The sequence below is a fragment of the Halichoerus grypus genome, chromosome 4 (assembly GCF_964656455.1).
Source record: "Halichoerus grypus chromosome 4, mHalGry1.hap1.1, whole genome shotgun sequence".
NCBI classification, from domain to species: domain Eukaryota; kingdom Metazoa; phylum Chordata; class Mammalia; order Carnivora; family Phocidae; genus Halichoerus; species Halichoerus grypus.
In genome coordinates, this window is record NC_135715.1 from 172559282 (window position 1) to 172576026 (window position 16745).

General features: G+C 39.5%; 1 protein-coding gene and 1 pseudogene across 12 annotated transcripts in view; one reads left to right on the forward strand and one right to left on the reverse strand.

Moving 5' to 3' along the window:
- FN1 (fibronectin 1) overlaps positions 1-16745 on the reverse strand; it is a 67125-nt gene that overhangs the window by 3065 nt on the left and 47315 nt on the right. For 4 of the 12 annotated variants that reach the window (XM_036085302.2, XM_036085305.2, XM_036085306.2 and 1 more), the window contains 11 exons: positions 15498-15685; positions 12503-12590; positions 11467-11643; positions 10384-10473; positions 9992-10171; positions 8737-8826; positions 7341-7447; positions 5830-5968; positions 3505-3669; positions 1534-1659; positions 920-1026 (listed from right to left, as the gene is read on the reverse strand). In XM_036085302.2, coding sequence (XP_035941195.1) covers positions 920-1026; positions 1534-1659; positions 3505-3669; positions 5830-5968; positions 7341-7447; positions 8737-8826; positions 9992-10171; positions 10384-10473; positions 11467-11643; positions 12503-12590; positions 15498-15685 — 1457 coding nt within the window. Of the gene's footprint in view, positions 1-919; positions 1027-1533; positions 1660-3504; positions 3670-5829; positions 5969-7340; positions 7808-8736; positions 8827-9991; positions 10172-10383; positions 10474-11466; positions 11644-12502; positions 12591-15497; positions 15686-16745 lie in introns of all 12 variants that reach the window. The other 8 variants (XM_036085296.2, XM_036085300.2, XM_036085299.2 and 5 more) reach the window with 2 other exon arrangements.
- LOC118531346 (homeobox protein NANOG pseudogene) lies at positions 12560-14536 on the forward strand (annotated as a pseudogene).

The window sequence follows — 16745 nt, forward strand, 5'->3', positions numbered from 1 at the left end:
TTGAGTTACATGAAATTTTATTTTGAAATTTCAAATAACATTAGAGGAAAGCATAGCATTTTTTTTTTATTATTATAGTGAAGTAGGGCACAGATGAGAAATGATTGAGAACTTCTCGCTTAAACAATGGACTTCCAGGCCCTTCCATAAGTGCCCCCCCACCTTCTTCTCATCTGATTTGTTACAAGACACCGGGCAGTGGGTTGGCTCACTGGAACCCACATATATCAGCTCCTTCCCATCCCGGGTGGTACACTTACTCCGGTCTTTCTGCTTCCTCCTCTTCCCTCAACCTATTTTAAACATCCGAAACCCCAGCCAGTGTATGTTTCTCTTTTCCATGGAACCTCTCTTGCTGATTCCAGCCTACCTGGAAACTATTTGTCAGACCCACGAAGAAACTCACTTAATTAGCTTGACTCTCAATGTATGCTAACTTAATGCCTCCAATTATATCCTTAAGAGCCAGGACCATTCCACATTCCCTCTGTCTGTCCCATATTCCTTAGCACAGTGCTAGATCTGTAGCAGGAATCTATTATTGGCTTGAGAGAGGGTATTTTCTTAGACCCTTTCTTAGATCTTAACAACATTGCCATGTGGACGTCTATCCATCAGCATGGATCTAGAGGCCCAATGCTACCCAGCATTTGACACTTCAGTTGCTGAAGAATAGAGACAGCCTGAGAATAGTAGGTGTGAGGGGGGCTGAGGCTGCCATGGAGCGGAGAACTGGGAAGGGGTGTAGAGTAGCCTCATGTTGGCAGCTCTGTGCCAACAGGAAAGGAGGTATTTCTCCTTTCATAAGGGGCATTACCACACCTTTCTGTACAGCACACACACAGCAAGCTGACCTCTCAATCACCAGTGCGGGAGCCTCCCCTTTACCTTATCTCAATTACAGGGAGGCCGGCCTTACCTGCTGGCCTCCAAAGCATGTGCAAGAACAAATGGCACCAAGATATTCCTTCTGCCACTGTTCTCCCACGTGGTATGTCTTCCCATCATCATAACACGTGGCCTCATCTACATGGAGATACAAGTCAGAAGGTCACGTAAGACTGAGAACAAGACAGACTTCACCTTTATATGTAGGGGTGGGTTCTGGTTCTCTCCAAAATGTGCATCCTCACAGCCCAAATCCCACATGTTTATGGGAACCACTGGTAACAGAGGTACTGCTGTATAGATCTTAGGGCAGCACTTCCAAAAACTCAATCTGGTAACCTGAAGAGTTTAATGTTTTAAAAGTTGAATCTGAAGACCCATAAAGCTTTCTTGTAATATTTCACTGCAGATTATGGTCAAAATACTCAGGTCAGAAAAGTGCTAACCTGTCCTATAATAACGTTAAATCATGGCTCATTTTTGAAGCTTGTCTCCACTTTCCCAAATCAAAAGATTAACAAACCCACTGTTCACTCCTCAAGGAGACCTAAAGTCTCCAGTCATTTCTGTGAATGAGAGTTACAGCTCAGTAATAAAAGTGGGAGTGCTTAAGGCACTAAAGATGATCTATGGCAACGAACGTACGAGGATCACACTTGAATTCTCCTTTTCCATTTCCAAGACATGTGCAGCTCATCATCTGGCCATTTTCCCCCTGACGATCCCACTTCTCTCCAATCTTGTAGTTCACACCATTATCATGGCACCATTCTGTGGGGGGTGGAAATCAGAGGCAAAGAGTTATCAGTGTGTTCTGACTCACAAGAGAGTGCTCTGGGACATGTCATGGGATTTTAAAAGCCAGGTACCTGGAAGGAGTGGCAAGAAAAGCTGAGGGTCATGATCTCCATGACAGACTACTTTTTGGTTGGATTTAAAAATATTATCTTTATCACTTAACATTTTCCAGGACATTTTAAGATGCAATTCATTTCCCCATAATCATGTCACAAGAATAGTCGGGGACCTTCATTTGCATTCTCACTATTAAGGTTTAACATTATTGAAAACCAAAGTAGGATTTAAATAGTCTTTCGGGAATGGATCATAGACGAAAAGTCATTTTTTGGATTTGCAGAGAACCTGGATACGATGTAGTTCTATTAACCAAAAAACAAAGCTCAGCTGGCTTGTACATGCCCTAACCTGTTTCTTGTAAATGGAAAGAGTAAAAGAATAAACCTGTGTATCAAAATAAAGCAAAAACCAACAAAATGATAAATCACTGGTTATTATCCCAACAGATAAGACTTGTTCTGAAGAATATCTAAAAGTCACAGTTGCATATCTTTAACTGCTGTCCATAAAAGATGACATTTTAATCTCTAAGGTTTTTACTAAAACAAAACACACTTCAGAAGTTTGTATAACAAGTCAGCCATTCATTAAACTTTTTTTTCATTCCTAAACTTTAAAAGTTATTTGACAATTATCACATCTAAGCAAAGAATATGTCAGTTGAGCCAGAGAATCACATAAATCACCTTACAGCTCTGTTCCCGCATTGTGCCTAAGTACTTACCTAGGTAATAAATATACAAACTTAAAATAGTTCAGTTTCAGAAATGAAAAACCACCTAACTGATGCCAAATTTTCAAACTTCCAACTCTCCTACATGGCATAGGACACATCTGTTCCATCTTTCCATTTTCAGATGGTCAAGCACAGTAGTCTACATTTGAAAAAATTAGTTGTCTCCATATTTTAGTCTGAATTAAACCATTTCATATTTTAGTGTGAAAATCTTTAAAAAATCTGTTATGTTGGATTTCCCCAAATATAATTTCGGGATATGTCTGTAGGCGGCTTGTTTATAAGCCATAATGGGTAACACCTATAAAAATAAACCAATTGTCAATAATAATCACATCCCCTAAAAAAGCATAAATGAAAGTTTTATAAATTCTAATATTAAATCTCAAAGCATAATAATTTATCCCTAGGATTATTTTAACTGAAAATACCATTAAAAATGTTAAAATCTTTTTATAGTTTGAAAATCAAATATTTTTCCATTGAAGTTGATTCTTAATTATCTATAGATGATTATCAGTACTCTCTACATTGCTTGGCAAGATTCAAGCTACCTGATGTGTGTATGTGTACGTGTGATATGACAGTGTGTATATGTTATGATATGTGTATGTTTGGTTTGTATTGAAAGAGTGTGAGTATAAATGTTCACCTCTGCACTCACTCAACATTAAAGATTAAGAGTGATTTGGGATTCCTTTGTGTCTCTGATACTTACTCTTCATTAGACTTAGCTCCAGAGAGTTTGACTTTATTATCTTAACAGAAAATTTAAAAAAATCATTACCATCACAAATGTATTTTTAATTAATAGTCATATTGACAAAGAACCCTTGAAATGAAGCAATATTCAACAAGTAAAATTTCCCATCATTCTTTATGATGCAAAATGTTACTTTGAGTCAAGCAGTCTCCCCTCTTTTGCTTCATGTTTGGAAGAGCCTGTGTCTGCCAAACATGCTTCCTTGACACATTGTGCAAATGCATGGAACTGGAGGAGATGGACAAAGCAAGCTACTCACTAGATGAGTCACATCTGAAATGACCACTGCCAAAGCCTAAGCACTGGCACGAGAGCTTAAAGCCAGATTCAGACAACCGTTCCCACTCCTCTCCAACGGCATAATGGGAAACTGTGTAGGGGTCGAAGCATGAGTCATCTGTAGGTTGGTTTAGGCCTTGGTTGACTACATGAAAAAAAGGGGGAAAAAGAAAAAAAAAAAAAGACATCTTAATGGTGATTTTAGACCATAAGAAGAAAACTGAATTATTGTTATAATGACCTAGTCTAAAACAGAAATCCCAGCAGCATTAAGAAACATTCATTTGTTTTACCAATGCATCAGTTGCTCTAATAAACAATGCTTAGATGTTGCCAGAGGACACTTGCCACAAGCACCTTAAAAGGACTCTAACTTCCATTTTTGCCATCAGTACTAAAAAAATCACCATTTCTGGTAAAACTAGTCTATAGCACCTGGAACATATCTTGAGGCATTTTTAAGCTAGTTAAGAACTCCAGTGGGATGCAAAGGCTGAAATGTCTCTCCATCACTACCTGAGTGACCTTAAGCTAGTTATTTTGCATTTCTCTGCCTTACTTCCCTCATCTGTAATATGGGGTTAATCATAAAAATATATCTGCTCAGGATCTTGTAAAGATTACGTGGATATCATGAATTCAAAGCACTGGTCCATTGCCAGCACTTAGAAAGTGCTCACCAAGTAAAGAAAATTATTAGAGAGCATCCTTTGGTTTTAATGCAAAAGTCTTAGCCATTTTTATATACTATTATAATGCAATATTCACTTTTATTATTGCATTTTTTGCATCATAGCTAGAGTTTGTACATTAGTATGCTAGTAATAGGAGAGCTTTACTTTATCATTAAAATCAACTGTTCCAAATAAGAGAAAGCAAGTGATATGAATGACTTAAGAATAAGTAATGTAGTCTCTTCGTGTTGTCTAGTATATCGGTTTTTATGTTTTGAGAAAACTTAAGTAATCTGTGAAACCAAAGTATGCTTCCAATGATTCTCTAAAAATTACATAAACTAATTTCTGTGACTTTGAATCCCACTGTGTATATTTCTTTTTACAGTGCAAAAATCAAAAGCTCGAAAGCAACAGATATTTGAAGTGTGTAATGTTTAAAAGGCATCGCCCTGGAAGAAAATAGAGTTTGGGAGAAACTAAGAAGTCTGACATGTCTGAAAGACCAGAGAACCTGGCTAGAATGCAGAATATTGCTGCTGGGGATACAGGGTTGGAAAGGAAAATGAAAGGAACCTAAAGTGTTACTAGGGGTTTCAGTAACCCGCCTAAAAATAGCCACCAGTTAAAATTCCACCTGACTTAAGTTATGGAGATGGAATCTTTAAAAAAAAAATGATGTGGAAAAGCACAAAGACTTTTGTGCTTTTGAAAATTCCTTTCCCGTGGCTTTCTACTAGTAAAACCACGCAAGGCAGAAGGCATGCATCACCATGGATACATAATAAACAAGTACTATATGATCCCCCCACCAAACAGTCAACTGCTTAAATTCACAGATATTTATACATGTAAAATATCACAGTCATCTGCAACCCTAGGAAAAAAGCCTGTCACTTGACAGAGACAGAATTCAGCACTCCCTGCTGCTGTGGGATAGAGAACCCTCTGGTGGGAAGACTGAAGATTCATGGTTTTGAGGATTCCCTATCTCATGTTCCTTGGTCAATCTTCAGCTGATGCAGGTTAAAAAGCCAGATGATTCACGACTGATTTAAAAGGACTTTGCAGGTGCTACAAAGAGGGGTCCGTGATCATTTAACTTCTATTTTGACTTTGGGGTTATATAATTAGAAAAAGAAATTGAAATAACATTGAAAGAAGGTAGCTCTTTGAACAGAAATGGGGTATGTTTGTAGCATTTTACATCAGGAACAAAAACCAGCAGTCACTAATGTCTGCAGATAAGGAATTTCCTTTATAGATAATCCGTTTCGGTACTTAGAGATCACGCAAGAGGACAGCAATGTGAGGAGCAGAGGGTCTGGGAAAAGAGACTGGGGACCTGTGCCCTGTATCAACTCAGACACTCGCTAGCAGGGAGTCAGAATGTTGGACTAAATCATGCTTGAGGTCCCTTCCAGGTCTATTATCATATCACTGAGACTATTTTACAAAGAAACTAGGATACTATGAGGGAAGAATAATTGAATGTAAAGTTGCTCATTTACTTCATGGCACCACTTCCCAAAGTTAAAAGGCAACAACAACAAAGGAACAGTGGAGAGAAAAAGTGTCTTTGGAGTAGTCCAGAGGGGAGCCTGCGCCTGAGTAACCAGGCATTCACATACCAGAGTTGCCAACAGTAATAACCTCCTCCCGAACCTTGTGCCTCTTCTGGTCTTTCAGGGCCTCCACTATGATGTTGTAAGTGGCCCCTCTGGTAAGGCCTGTCAGGGTGGCACTAGCAGAGGTCCCAGGAACTCGGAACTGCAATCATTGGCACATCCAAAGTGAGGGAGAAATGTTATACTGAGGAATTGACGTGACTCTTTCCCTATTCTCTTATCAACAACCTGTACTATGTCAGTAAAGCAAAGGAAGACAAAGAAGGAGGGTATAAACGTCCCAGACCAGCCCGTGGAGAGGAACGGAACTTGGGTGAGGGGCCATCTTTTCAATCTGCCAAATTTTCCTGTCAAAAATCTACCCTATGTGCTCCATAGTTACCAGGAGCCCTCAGTAATTCAACAGCCTCCTGTTCATCCTATTGTGACTGCAGGCCTGTGCAAGCCCACTGGACTCCCCCGGCCATGCCCTTTTCACATAAAACGTGGACACTGCGCTGTGTGGGAGATAGACTCATATCTGCAAGGTGGCACGTGACCCCGACATGGGGTCCTTAAAGCATTTGGGCAAATCCTCAAACTCACGTTTCTAAGCTCATAAATCTTTCACAGTGTAGTCAGTTTTTTTTTTTTTTAATTCTGCCACTTTCTAAAAATAAGAACCCACTAAAAATTGGTACCAGCAAGACAAATTAAAGAATAAAAGTTTTAAAGAGTCAGTCACTTATAACAGCTGATGTGCACAACTTCATGTAAATTCTTTTTCCTTGGACATACTGTAGATAATGGGATTCTTCAAGGACAAACTATAAGGATGGCATTTTATTTCATTTATTTATTTTTAAAGATTTCATTTTTAAGCAATCTCTATACCCAACCTGAAGCTCGAACTCACAACCCTGAGACCAAGAGTCACATGCCCTTCTAACTGAGCCAGCCAGGAGCCCCAAGGATGGCATTTTAGCCCTTCCTGCACAAATGTAAGTTCAGGCAGAATATTTATCTCTCTTTCCTCAGATCATTTCTTTGTCCATATTACTAAGGAGCCTCAAATGTGTGAGAATAATAGAAATTATTTTATTCTCTCTACAAAACAAAAGCTGATGCTACTCTTTGGTACATCCCCCAAAGCACAGCCATACTGAGATCTAAAAAAGAGAAACCAGGGCTTAAGCATGCTAACTTTCTTTCTTTTTTTTTTTTTTTTTTTAAAGATTTTATTTATTTATTTGACAGAGAGAGAGACAGCGAGAGAGGGAACACAAGCAGGGGGAGTGGGAGAGAGAGAAGCAGGCTTCCCACTGAGCAGGAGCCCAATGCGGGGCTCAATCCCAGGACCCTGGGATCATGACCTGAGCCGAAGGCATCCACTTAACTGACTGACCACCCAGGCATCCCAAGCATGCTACCTTTCTAAGAGGCCCTAGAATGTTTATATTAGAGCTCTGGTCACTTCAGTTACCTAGCTTACTTTATTTCTAGGCTGCCCAGAAGTAAAGAGAAAAATCAATTACCTGCAAAGGTTCTTCATCAATGTCAACCGGATGACATGAAATGATATACTCAGAGCTTTCTTGGAATGGGGTCCAAGAGATGGTTGTCTGAGAGAGAGCTTCTTGTCCTGTAGAGGCATTTGGATTGAGTCCCATAACATGAGGGTAGAGGTGATGGTCAACGTCTCCCCTGGGGACATGACCAACTTGGATCTCCTCATTTACATTCGGCGGATATGGTCTTGGCCTATGCCTTACAGGGGTGGCCGTTGTGGGCGGTGTGGTGCGCCTAAAACCATGCTCCTCAAAGATCATTTGTTGCCCGACACTGGGCTGCTGACCAGAAGTGCCAGGAAGCTGAATACCGTTTCCAGTGTCATACCCAGGGTTGGTGATGAAAGGGGTCTTTTGAACTGTGGAGGGAACATCCAAGATCTCTGGTCCGTGAAGATTTGGGTGTGGAAGGGTTACCAGTTGGGGAAGCTCATCTAGCCAAGAGAGGTTAGAGCCAAAAAAGCAAAGCGTGTTAAGCTCCCAAAAGTAGCAGCAGTGGTCATTACCAATTCAGGCAACAATGACAGCTTATCAGTCTGATCAAAGACTCTAGAACATTAGCAGTTCTTAGATCACAAGACACTTTTTCCAAAAAAGAAATCTTTATGATTTTTCTCAAAGGTTTCTTTATAGTTTAGAGTGAAAAAAGCGTTAGTATGAATTTATCATACACACAAAGCTTTGAACCGCTAAGCCCCACAGAAGCTACTTCTGCTCAAATTAAGCCTAATGGAACTGAAATGTGCAGGTTTTTTCTTCTTTTCTTCATTTGAGAATCATGTTATAAGGACTAGAATCCAGACTAATTATTTCAGCATCTGAAGTATGAGAATTCCGGTTTTTCATGAATTGAAATGGTAAAAATATATAAAAATACATACATGTTTATTTATAAAATTCTCCTATTAGTATAAATAACGAATTTTCTTCAAATTAAACTGAAATTGGATGAAAAAGTACGATTATTTAGTTCAAGTTTCAGAAACCGGATGATAAATAAAGAGAACGGGAAGGATTATTTTCCCTACTATTTTTTTTTTTTTAACATTAACTTCAACAGAAGGTATAGAAGAATAGCAATAACAGCAACCTGGTTTCTACATTTTAATATCTGGCTTAGATTTTTTAAAGGTGAATAGAAGGCTTTATATTGATTGGCAAAGAGAAAAATAAAATGGAAAGCTGCAGATTATGTTAGGTTATTGTGCTGTCAAAGAGCACAACATATATATGCTAAGCTGATTAAGAAAAAATTTCCATGAGAAAGTTATCAAAACCTGGAGAACCTTTTCACTGCAAAATTGATCACTTCTAATTAGTTTTGTCTTGATTATCTTCCTATTACCCAGAAGGTACCCTTTACCTGTCTTTTTCCTTCCAATCAGGGGCTCACTCTTCTGGTTATTCTTGAGGGCAATGACTTGGATGGTGTACTCGGTGCCCGGTTCCAGACCTGATGGAAGGACAGATCATTACGTTATGTCTGTGGGCTCAGCTAGTCAAATGGGAGTTGACCTTACCAGGAGATGTTATTGGGAAGCAAGCGTCTTCTCTCTGGCTGGCCTTTTTGGCCTCCTGAAAGGTAAAATCAACTTCATTTTTTTTCCACAAAACCCAAATACTCCACATATTGTGGCCACTTGGTAAATTAATAACTTTCCTATCAAATCTGACACCTGAAAAAGCACTTTTATGCTAACATCTTGTGGGTATTCTTTTACCATGTCGTCTTATTCACCCTTTTGAATTCAAGAAAATCTATCAGCACCGTACACCACCAGTGGGATATACATTTGGGAGAGATCATTGCAGATTGTATACATGAATCTACCTAGGGCCTAATAACGAGATGGTCCTCAGTGGCAGGATCAGTGAAAAGTTAGACAAAGGTAAGTACTCTGTAGGAGAGGGTGGCCAATCTCTGTGTGGTCCCTGTAGGAAGCCAATTCAACTCCTTCCATGAGTGATTCTATTTTCCTGTCCCCAAAGTTTCTAAAAAAGCAGTGTCTCTTTCTGGTATCTCTGTGTTCTGTAAGATTTTCAAGTCCAGATGATATCCTGAACAGAGTTTAAAAATTAAATCTCCTGGACAAAAATAATACCAGAGGCTTATGATCTTTCCCACTGAAATGGACAACTCTCATTCCCCATTCCAGGCATGCTTTCCAGTATGGGTGGTTGGGAATCCCTTTGTCTCAAGACCCATTCTGTGAACCTGGGTAATGAAGGCAGGGGCAGGTGGCACTCTGGCAAGGCCTATTAGATCATCAGATCTTTAGAGAGCTAGTGGGGAAGACAGGATCTCAATTAGCTAGTTTGTTTTGAAAAATGTCTTTTTTCTAGGACAGGACTTAACAAGTATCTGGCAAACATACAGCCAATAAAAAGATTCTAGTTATGCCATTAGACAGTATTAGAATTATTGTATTTTCATGAATCCATGTCTTTTGAGATGTACTGAGCTCTACAGCTCCTTGATAGAAGATGCTTTTTGAAGTTATCAGAAATGGGGCTTCTTATTCTCATGATACAGCATCAAAGACACAGTTGGAATCTGCTAAGCACTTTGTGTGTCCTAGGGAGTCGGGCAGAAAATAGCAACAGGGAAGCAGCAATACCAGTGATAGTAGCCTCTGTGACACCAGGGCGGGGACGAGGGACCACTTCTCTGGGAGGGGACCCAGGCTTCTCATACTTGATGATGTAACCAGTAATCTTGGCACGGGGCGGTTGCCACGAGACCAGCAGGGAGTTAGGTGTGGTGGCCAGGAAGTGCAGGTTGGATGGTGCATCGATGGCTAAAAGAAAACAAGATTAAGTCTCTAAGAAAGTGAATAACCAGGGAAATTATTCCCACACTCTTTTCCCACCCTTAGAAACAGACTTGAGAGAATCTGAGAGTTCTAATAACTATAAAAATCATTCACTGTCAGCCTGATTTTTGTTTCTTAAGTTCACATGACCAATCACGTTTAAGTCAGTGGCATTTCTTCAGTAAAAAAGTGGTTACCAGTGGAGGCGTCGATGACCACAGGGGAGCTCCGGGCGTTGTCATTCAGGGTGTATAAGTAGATCTTGTAGTCAGTGCCGGGTTGTAAACCTGTGATTTGTGAAGAGATGCTTTTTATCTGATTTTAATTTATCTGGAAAATTTTCAAACTCATCTGCAATTTTCATGGTTCCTCTATCATCCCATACGTATACAGACCACAGAAGTGGTCCACATTTGAGCGATAAATTAGAGCCTGGCATGGTTGTTAACTGTTAATGAGAAACATTATCTCAAAAGGAAATCACTGATGCATACAAAGATACTGGCTAAAGTAAATTTTAAAATTAAAAAATGCTATGTTAAAAGTAGCTATCTCAGAGAAGGGCCTGGGTGGTACAGTCGGTTGAGCGTCCGACTCTTGGTTTTGGCTCGGGTCATGATAGGGTTGTGAGATGGAGCCCCACGTCGGGCTCTGTGCTCAGCGTGGAGTCTGCTTGGGATTCTCTCCTTCTCCTTCTGCCCCTCTCCCGCTCTCTCTCTTTCTCTCTAAAATAAATAAATAAATCTAAAAAAAAAAAAAAAAGTAGCCGTCTTGGAGAATGAGGGGCAAGCACCTACTCAGTGTGTTTTCCCTTTATTGTCATCAGTCACTGGTAACTGGAATCAGAATTTTAAATCACAAAAAGACCTAAATTGAGCCAGATATTGAATATTCTGACTACAACTTGGATCTTTATTTTATTTTAAAATTTAATTATGTTTTATAATAGAGGTTAATGTTAAGAACTGTATGCCACTATTGAGTTTCTTTTGGTTTTAAGCATTGTTACATTTTTTTGATAAGAAAGGGTACATTGATAAAAGATTAAATTTAATAAATGGAACTCATGCCATTTCTCTGGCAAACAGACAAAATCAGGCATTCACAGAATATAACTGTTTCTAATCATAGTATGAAAGTAGGTTTTTAAAAATTATAGCTGGATTATTGTAAAACATTGGCAATAAATTTAATCAGTGTAAGTGGTAGAGTAACTGATAAGCTAATATATGTTGGGAATAGCAATCAACAAACACAGTCAGTACAGTGAGTTCCCTGACCTGTGATGGTGTAGCTTCGGACATCTGGCTTGATGGTTCTCTGAATTGGAGTCTGGCCGTTTGCTGGGATGGCATCAACTTGGAAGCCAGTGATTGTCTCAGTCTTGGTTCTCCAGCTAATGGTGATGGTGGTCTCGGTAGCATCTGTCACACGGGCCCTTCTTGGAGGGCTGACATCTGCACAAATCACAACCAGAGATCAGTGCCTGGATGACTCCTTTAGGGAAAGTTTTGATATTTTAAAATGTGTTTTTATTATATACTAAATATATCCATTTCTACACATAACTAATAACATAGATTTTCTCCTGTGGCATCTAGAAAGAAAGGTTGACAGTAATTAAAAAATATGAAAAGACTCACCTTGCATATCTTTTTTTTTTTTTAACTAAAAACCTTTACAGATGCTACCAGTGGTTCCCAAGTCTGGCTTTATACTCTCTACCAGTACCCCAATAAGTATTAAAATTATTAATATATTATAACATAAAATAAGTGTAGTGGGAGTTACAATGATATGGCCAGCCAGCAATAATATATGTATGTATTGTTAGTACTTTGGCCTTTTTCATAGGGCTTCATTTTTTTCCTCTCAGCGTATGCAATGGCATCCCTATTTTATGAGGAAACTTAAATATTTCATGTGATTTCTGAAAGAGCATACATAAATTATTGATATGGCACAAAACTAGAATCTGGGCCCAATTTCGCCCAATACTTTCTGTACCATTAAAGTACAGCAGAAGCCAGTGTGTCCTCCCCAAACATTATGAAAACAAATTCCAACAAGTAGAGCATAAACTAGGTATCAGTCCTAGTTCATAACACTAACATGATAACGTTTTAGAGTGATTCTATTTATGTGCCAGTACACCACTTTCTGGAGGGGCATAAACGGTGACAACAGCAATTCAAAAAGAGATGGGCAAGCAAATCGGTTTCCAAGCTGGGATTCCTTCTATTAACTTGGTGATCTAGAAAATCATTTACCATTTATGGAGAATGTTTGTTGATACTAAAAACCTTGATTACTCACTCTCCAGAGTAGTGACGATTCCCTGAGCTGGTCTGCTTGTCAAAGTGTCCTTAAGGGCATAGACGCTCACTTCATATTTGGTAGCCACCTAGAAAGAAGGACACAGTAAACTTTAGCAAAGTGATCTTCTAAAGCACAGGTGTTTTCACTACAGCATTAGAAAGACACAACGGTTGTAAAAGAAAAAATAAACTAGCAAACCCACAGCACTATAAATTCCTAGATGAATTTCATTCCTACACTGCAGATGACCAACAGCACATGTAAATTATATGAATTTAAAAATGTGCTTAGGGACTTTTGGCTGCATTGGGCCGGCTGGCTCTTACTGTTGCAGTGGTGACCCACTTCCTCCTGTCTTTCTCAGACTCTTAGCATCTGGAGGTCTTCCTACTCCTCTCAGCTCTTCCACCTAGATCCATAAGCCTGGGCCTTTCTTACAATCTCACTCTTTTTTTTTTTTTTCCGTCTACCCTCAACTCACCAACATGAGTGCACATCCAGCTCTGCCCCAATGCCCGCCTGGCCCTGAAGCACCCAGTTCTAGGGACTCTTCTCCAATGCCTGAGATTTATGGGCCTGAAGAAAATTATGCGTTCCTGCAAATGTCATCTGCTGAGACACCCCACGCAGAGACCGTCTTTCCTCTTCCTTCTTCCATGGATCTGCTTGTTCAGGACAGCCCCGACTCCTCCACCAGTCCCAGGGTAAAACTACCACCCACTTCTGGAGAGGAGAGAACAGTGAGGAAGGAAGCTATGGCCCCGGGCAAGAAACAGAAGATCAGGACCGTGTTCTCTCAGACCCAACTCTATGTCCTCAATGATTGATTTCAGAGACAGAAATACCTCAGTCTCCAGCAGATGCAAGAATTTTCCAATATTCTGAACCTTAGCTATAAGCAGGTGAAGACCTGGTTCCAGAACCAGAGAATGAAATGTAACAGGTGGCAGAAAAACCATTGGCCAAAGGAGAACAAGAGTGTGACTCAGCACAGCAACCGCAGAATACCCAGGCTTCTATTCCTACCACCAGGGATACCTGAGGAACACTTCCAGAAACCTTCCAATATGGAGCAACCAGACCTGGAATAACCCGAATTGGAGCAACCAGACCTGGAACAGCTAGTCTTGGAGCAACCACTCCTAGAACGGCCAGTCTTGGAGCAACCATGCCTGGACCAGTCAGACCTGGTACCCCCAAGCCTGGAACAATCAGCTCCAGAACTATGGAGAGGAATCCCTGCAGCCCCAGATCCAGTTCCAGCAAAATTCCATCAGCGATTTGGAGTCCATCTTAGAAACTTCTGGGGAAAGCCATAGTGTAATACAACAATCTGCTAAGTATTTTAGTACCCAGCAAATAATGGATTTGTTCCCAAATTACTCTGTGAACATACAGCCTGAAGATGTGTGACGGTAAGTATATTATTCGATCTCAATTCGGGCAGTGGCTGTATTACTTCTCCTAGGCTTTGTCTTTTGTCCTATATATCTCTACCTCGATATTTTTGTTTCCCATTATTTTTATTGTGTCCATTGAGGGGGTACGATTGGAGTCAAAGAGGTTTCAGTAGCATTGGCTGCTATGGACAACATGATAAAAGGTGTTTCTGGCTAGAGATAACCAGATACAATCCTAATGTGGATATCTCTAGGCTCTAGAATCTAACCTCAAGAATAGGAAGTGAAGATACAAAGACATGTGATGAAGGATAATTTGTATTTTCTGAGATTGTGAGGCTTTTCTTGTTAATAACCTCAATTTTTAATGGTGAAGGGTTAAGCTATATTGTGCTTCATTGATTTCCTCTGTCCCTTGTGATGTTTTACTAGAACTGTTAATTTGTTCATTATTCTAGTATTTGTAGAAAGATGTTTTGCATTTTAATGTATCATGATAATAGTACCAGTTTGGCTGACTGGATTATAGGTTTAAGTACAAATAAATAAAATACCCACTTTAAAAAAAAAAAGTGCTTAGGGGTTAACACTAAGTAAGCTATAACTTACATTCTTACACTGAGCTGATCCAAAATGGGGGAAATGGCTATTAGCCTGTTTTTCTCCTTTATGATCTGACAGATGCCAATCATGAATTTGTCTGATCATGGAGAGGCAGAGAGAATGCTCTATTCTCTCTCTGAAACCTCTTTCTGTCATTTCTCCTGAAATTGGCCTTATGTTAAGAAGTACATCAATTTCCTAGATTCCTGGCTAGTTTTCCACATGTGCGTGTAAAGGATTATAAATGTTTCAATGAAGGGAGGGTCAGGTAGGTTGGTATGAACTAGAAAATATTCCTTGCCAAGGTAACAGAGCTCAGAAAATGCATAACCAAAGTGGATTTATGCATTCAGCCTATGGACATATGAATTGCCACCCCCCCATACACACATAAAGCCTTTTTAAAATAAACAAAATGAATATACATTTAGAGAGCTATGAAAAATCCAACACTATTTATAAAAGTCCATCCCAGACAATCATCTGGAAGAGCTTAGGTCAATATAGAGAATTCTACTTGACACAAAATTACAATAAAATTATTTGATGGCAGAGGCAAAGAACACAGTAAGATTTATTATGATATTTTATCTCCACCACCTTAAACTGTGAAAGAGATAACTACAGTTGATCCTTGAACAACGGTTAATGGTGCCGACCCCCTGCACAGCTGAAAATCTGCTTATAACTTTTGAGTCCCCCAAAACTTAACTAATAAAAGTTGTACTATTAACCACAAGCCTTACTGATAAGTAGTTGATTACCACATACTTTGTATGTTATTTGCATTATATACTGTATTCTTACAATTAAGTAAGCTGGAGAAACGAAAATGTTATTAATAAAATCCAAAAAAGAGAAAATACATTTATAAATCCTGTACTATAAAAAAAAAAAAATCCGCGTCTAGAAGTGGACCCACACAGTTCAAAACCATGTTGTTCAAGGGCCAACTGTACTTTATTCCAATGAAAAAGGGCACTTCTTACCATGAGTCCTGACACAACCACAGATGAGCTATCAGGAGCAAGGTTGATTTCTTTCATTGGTCCAGTCTTCTCCTTGGGGGTCACCCGTACTCGATATCCTGTGAGCTGAACATTGGGTGCCGTCCACTGGGCGGTCAGGCTTGTTGGCGTGACCTGAGTGAACTTCAGGTCGGCTGGTGCAGGAATGGCTGTCAGGAGGGTCATTGGTTAGAGTTATCTTATAGGAACTGGGGAAGAGGGAAAATAAAGTGAATTCCAAGATGTTTGGTTAGGTGGGTTCCCTGGTCAAGCAAAGATTCAGTATGAGCAAGTACAAAAAGGGATACAAAATAAAGAAAACGTTTGCTGAAAAAATGTGTTCTATATCTACCAATTCTCAGAATCACTGGAGGCACTTGGGTAACCATGCCAGAAGTCTAAGAGATTTTAGGTTTTATAAGTCATTTTTTGTTTGTTTTGGTTTGGTTTGGTTTCATTTGGTTTGGTTTGGTTTTCTGCTTTCCCTTAAAAAAAAAAAAAATCAAAATGGCTTATTGGCCATTAGGATTGATTTTCCATTTGTATGGAAAGATGAGCAATAGCCCTTTTCCTAGATAAATGATCTTTGCATGGAAAACCATTTCACAGAGGATTCCATCCCCAAAAAGATAGAATTACGTTTTTATCCTCTTTATTTGAACCCCATAGCAGATAGTGCTGCTAAATTTGAAGTATTCTCTGTGGTGCAGCATAAGAAGAAAACTGGCTCACAACAGAAGCAGAAAAGAGAAGCAAAGAGCAATAATACAGATAGTCCCCCCCAGGGTTTATGCTGTCACAGGGACACAAATTTAGCATTCCACTCTGCTTCAGAAACAAAGCACAAGCGGATAAAGTATTGTGGAAAGCATTTGCCCTAAACCAGCTCCTACGTGTCCGGTTCTCAATTCTTTAAGCAAATCACACACCCCGCACATGATCTCTAACCAGAGAAGGAAGGTCTTACCTACGTGTTCTCAGAATCATGCTGCTAGAAAATGGCCCAGTTTGGATTCCTTTTTTAGAGTAAGTTCTAGGATGCCAAACTTCTTTCCTTTATGCACAGTGAGTATAACCACAGGGAGTCAGAGTTTAGGGAATAATCCACAATTTTAGTATCATCTTCAAATGTCTCACTTTAGGGCCTTATTTATAAGCCAAGCCACTCTAAAACCTCCCTGTATTAGACTGTACCTGAATATCACCTAAACTTTATAGTTTATGACGATT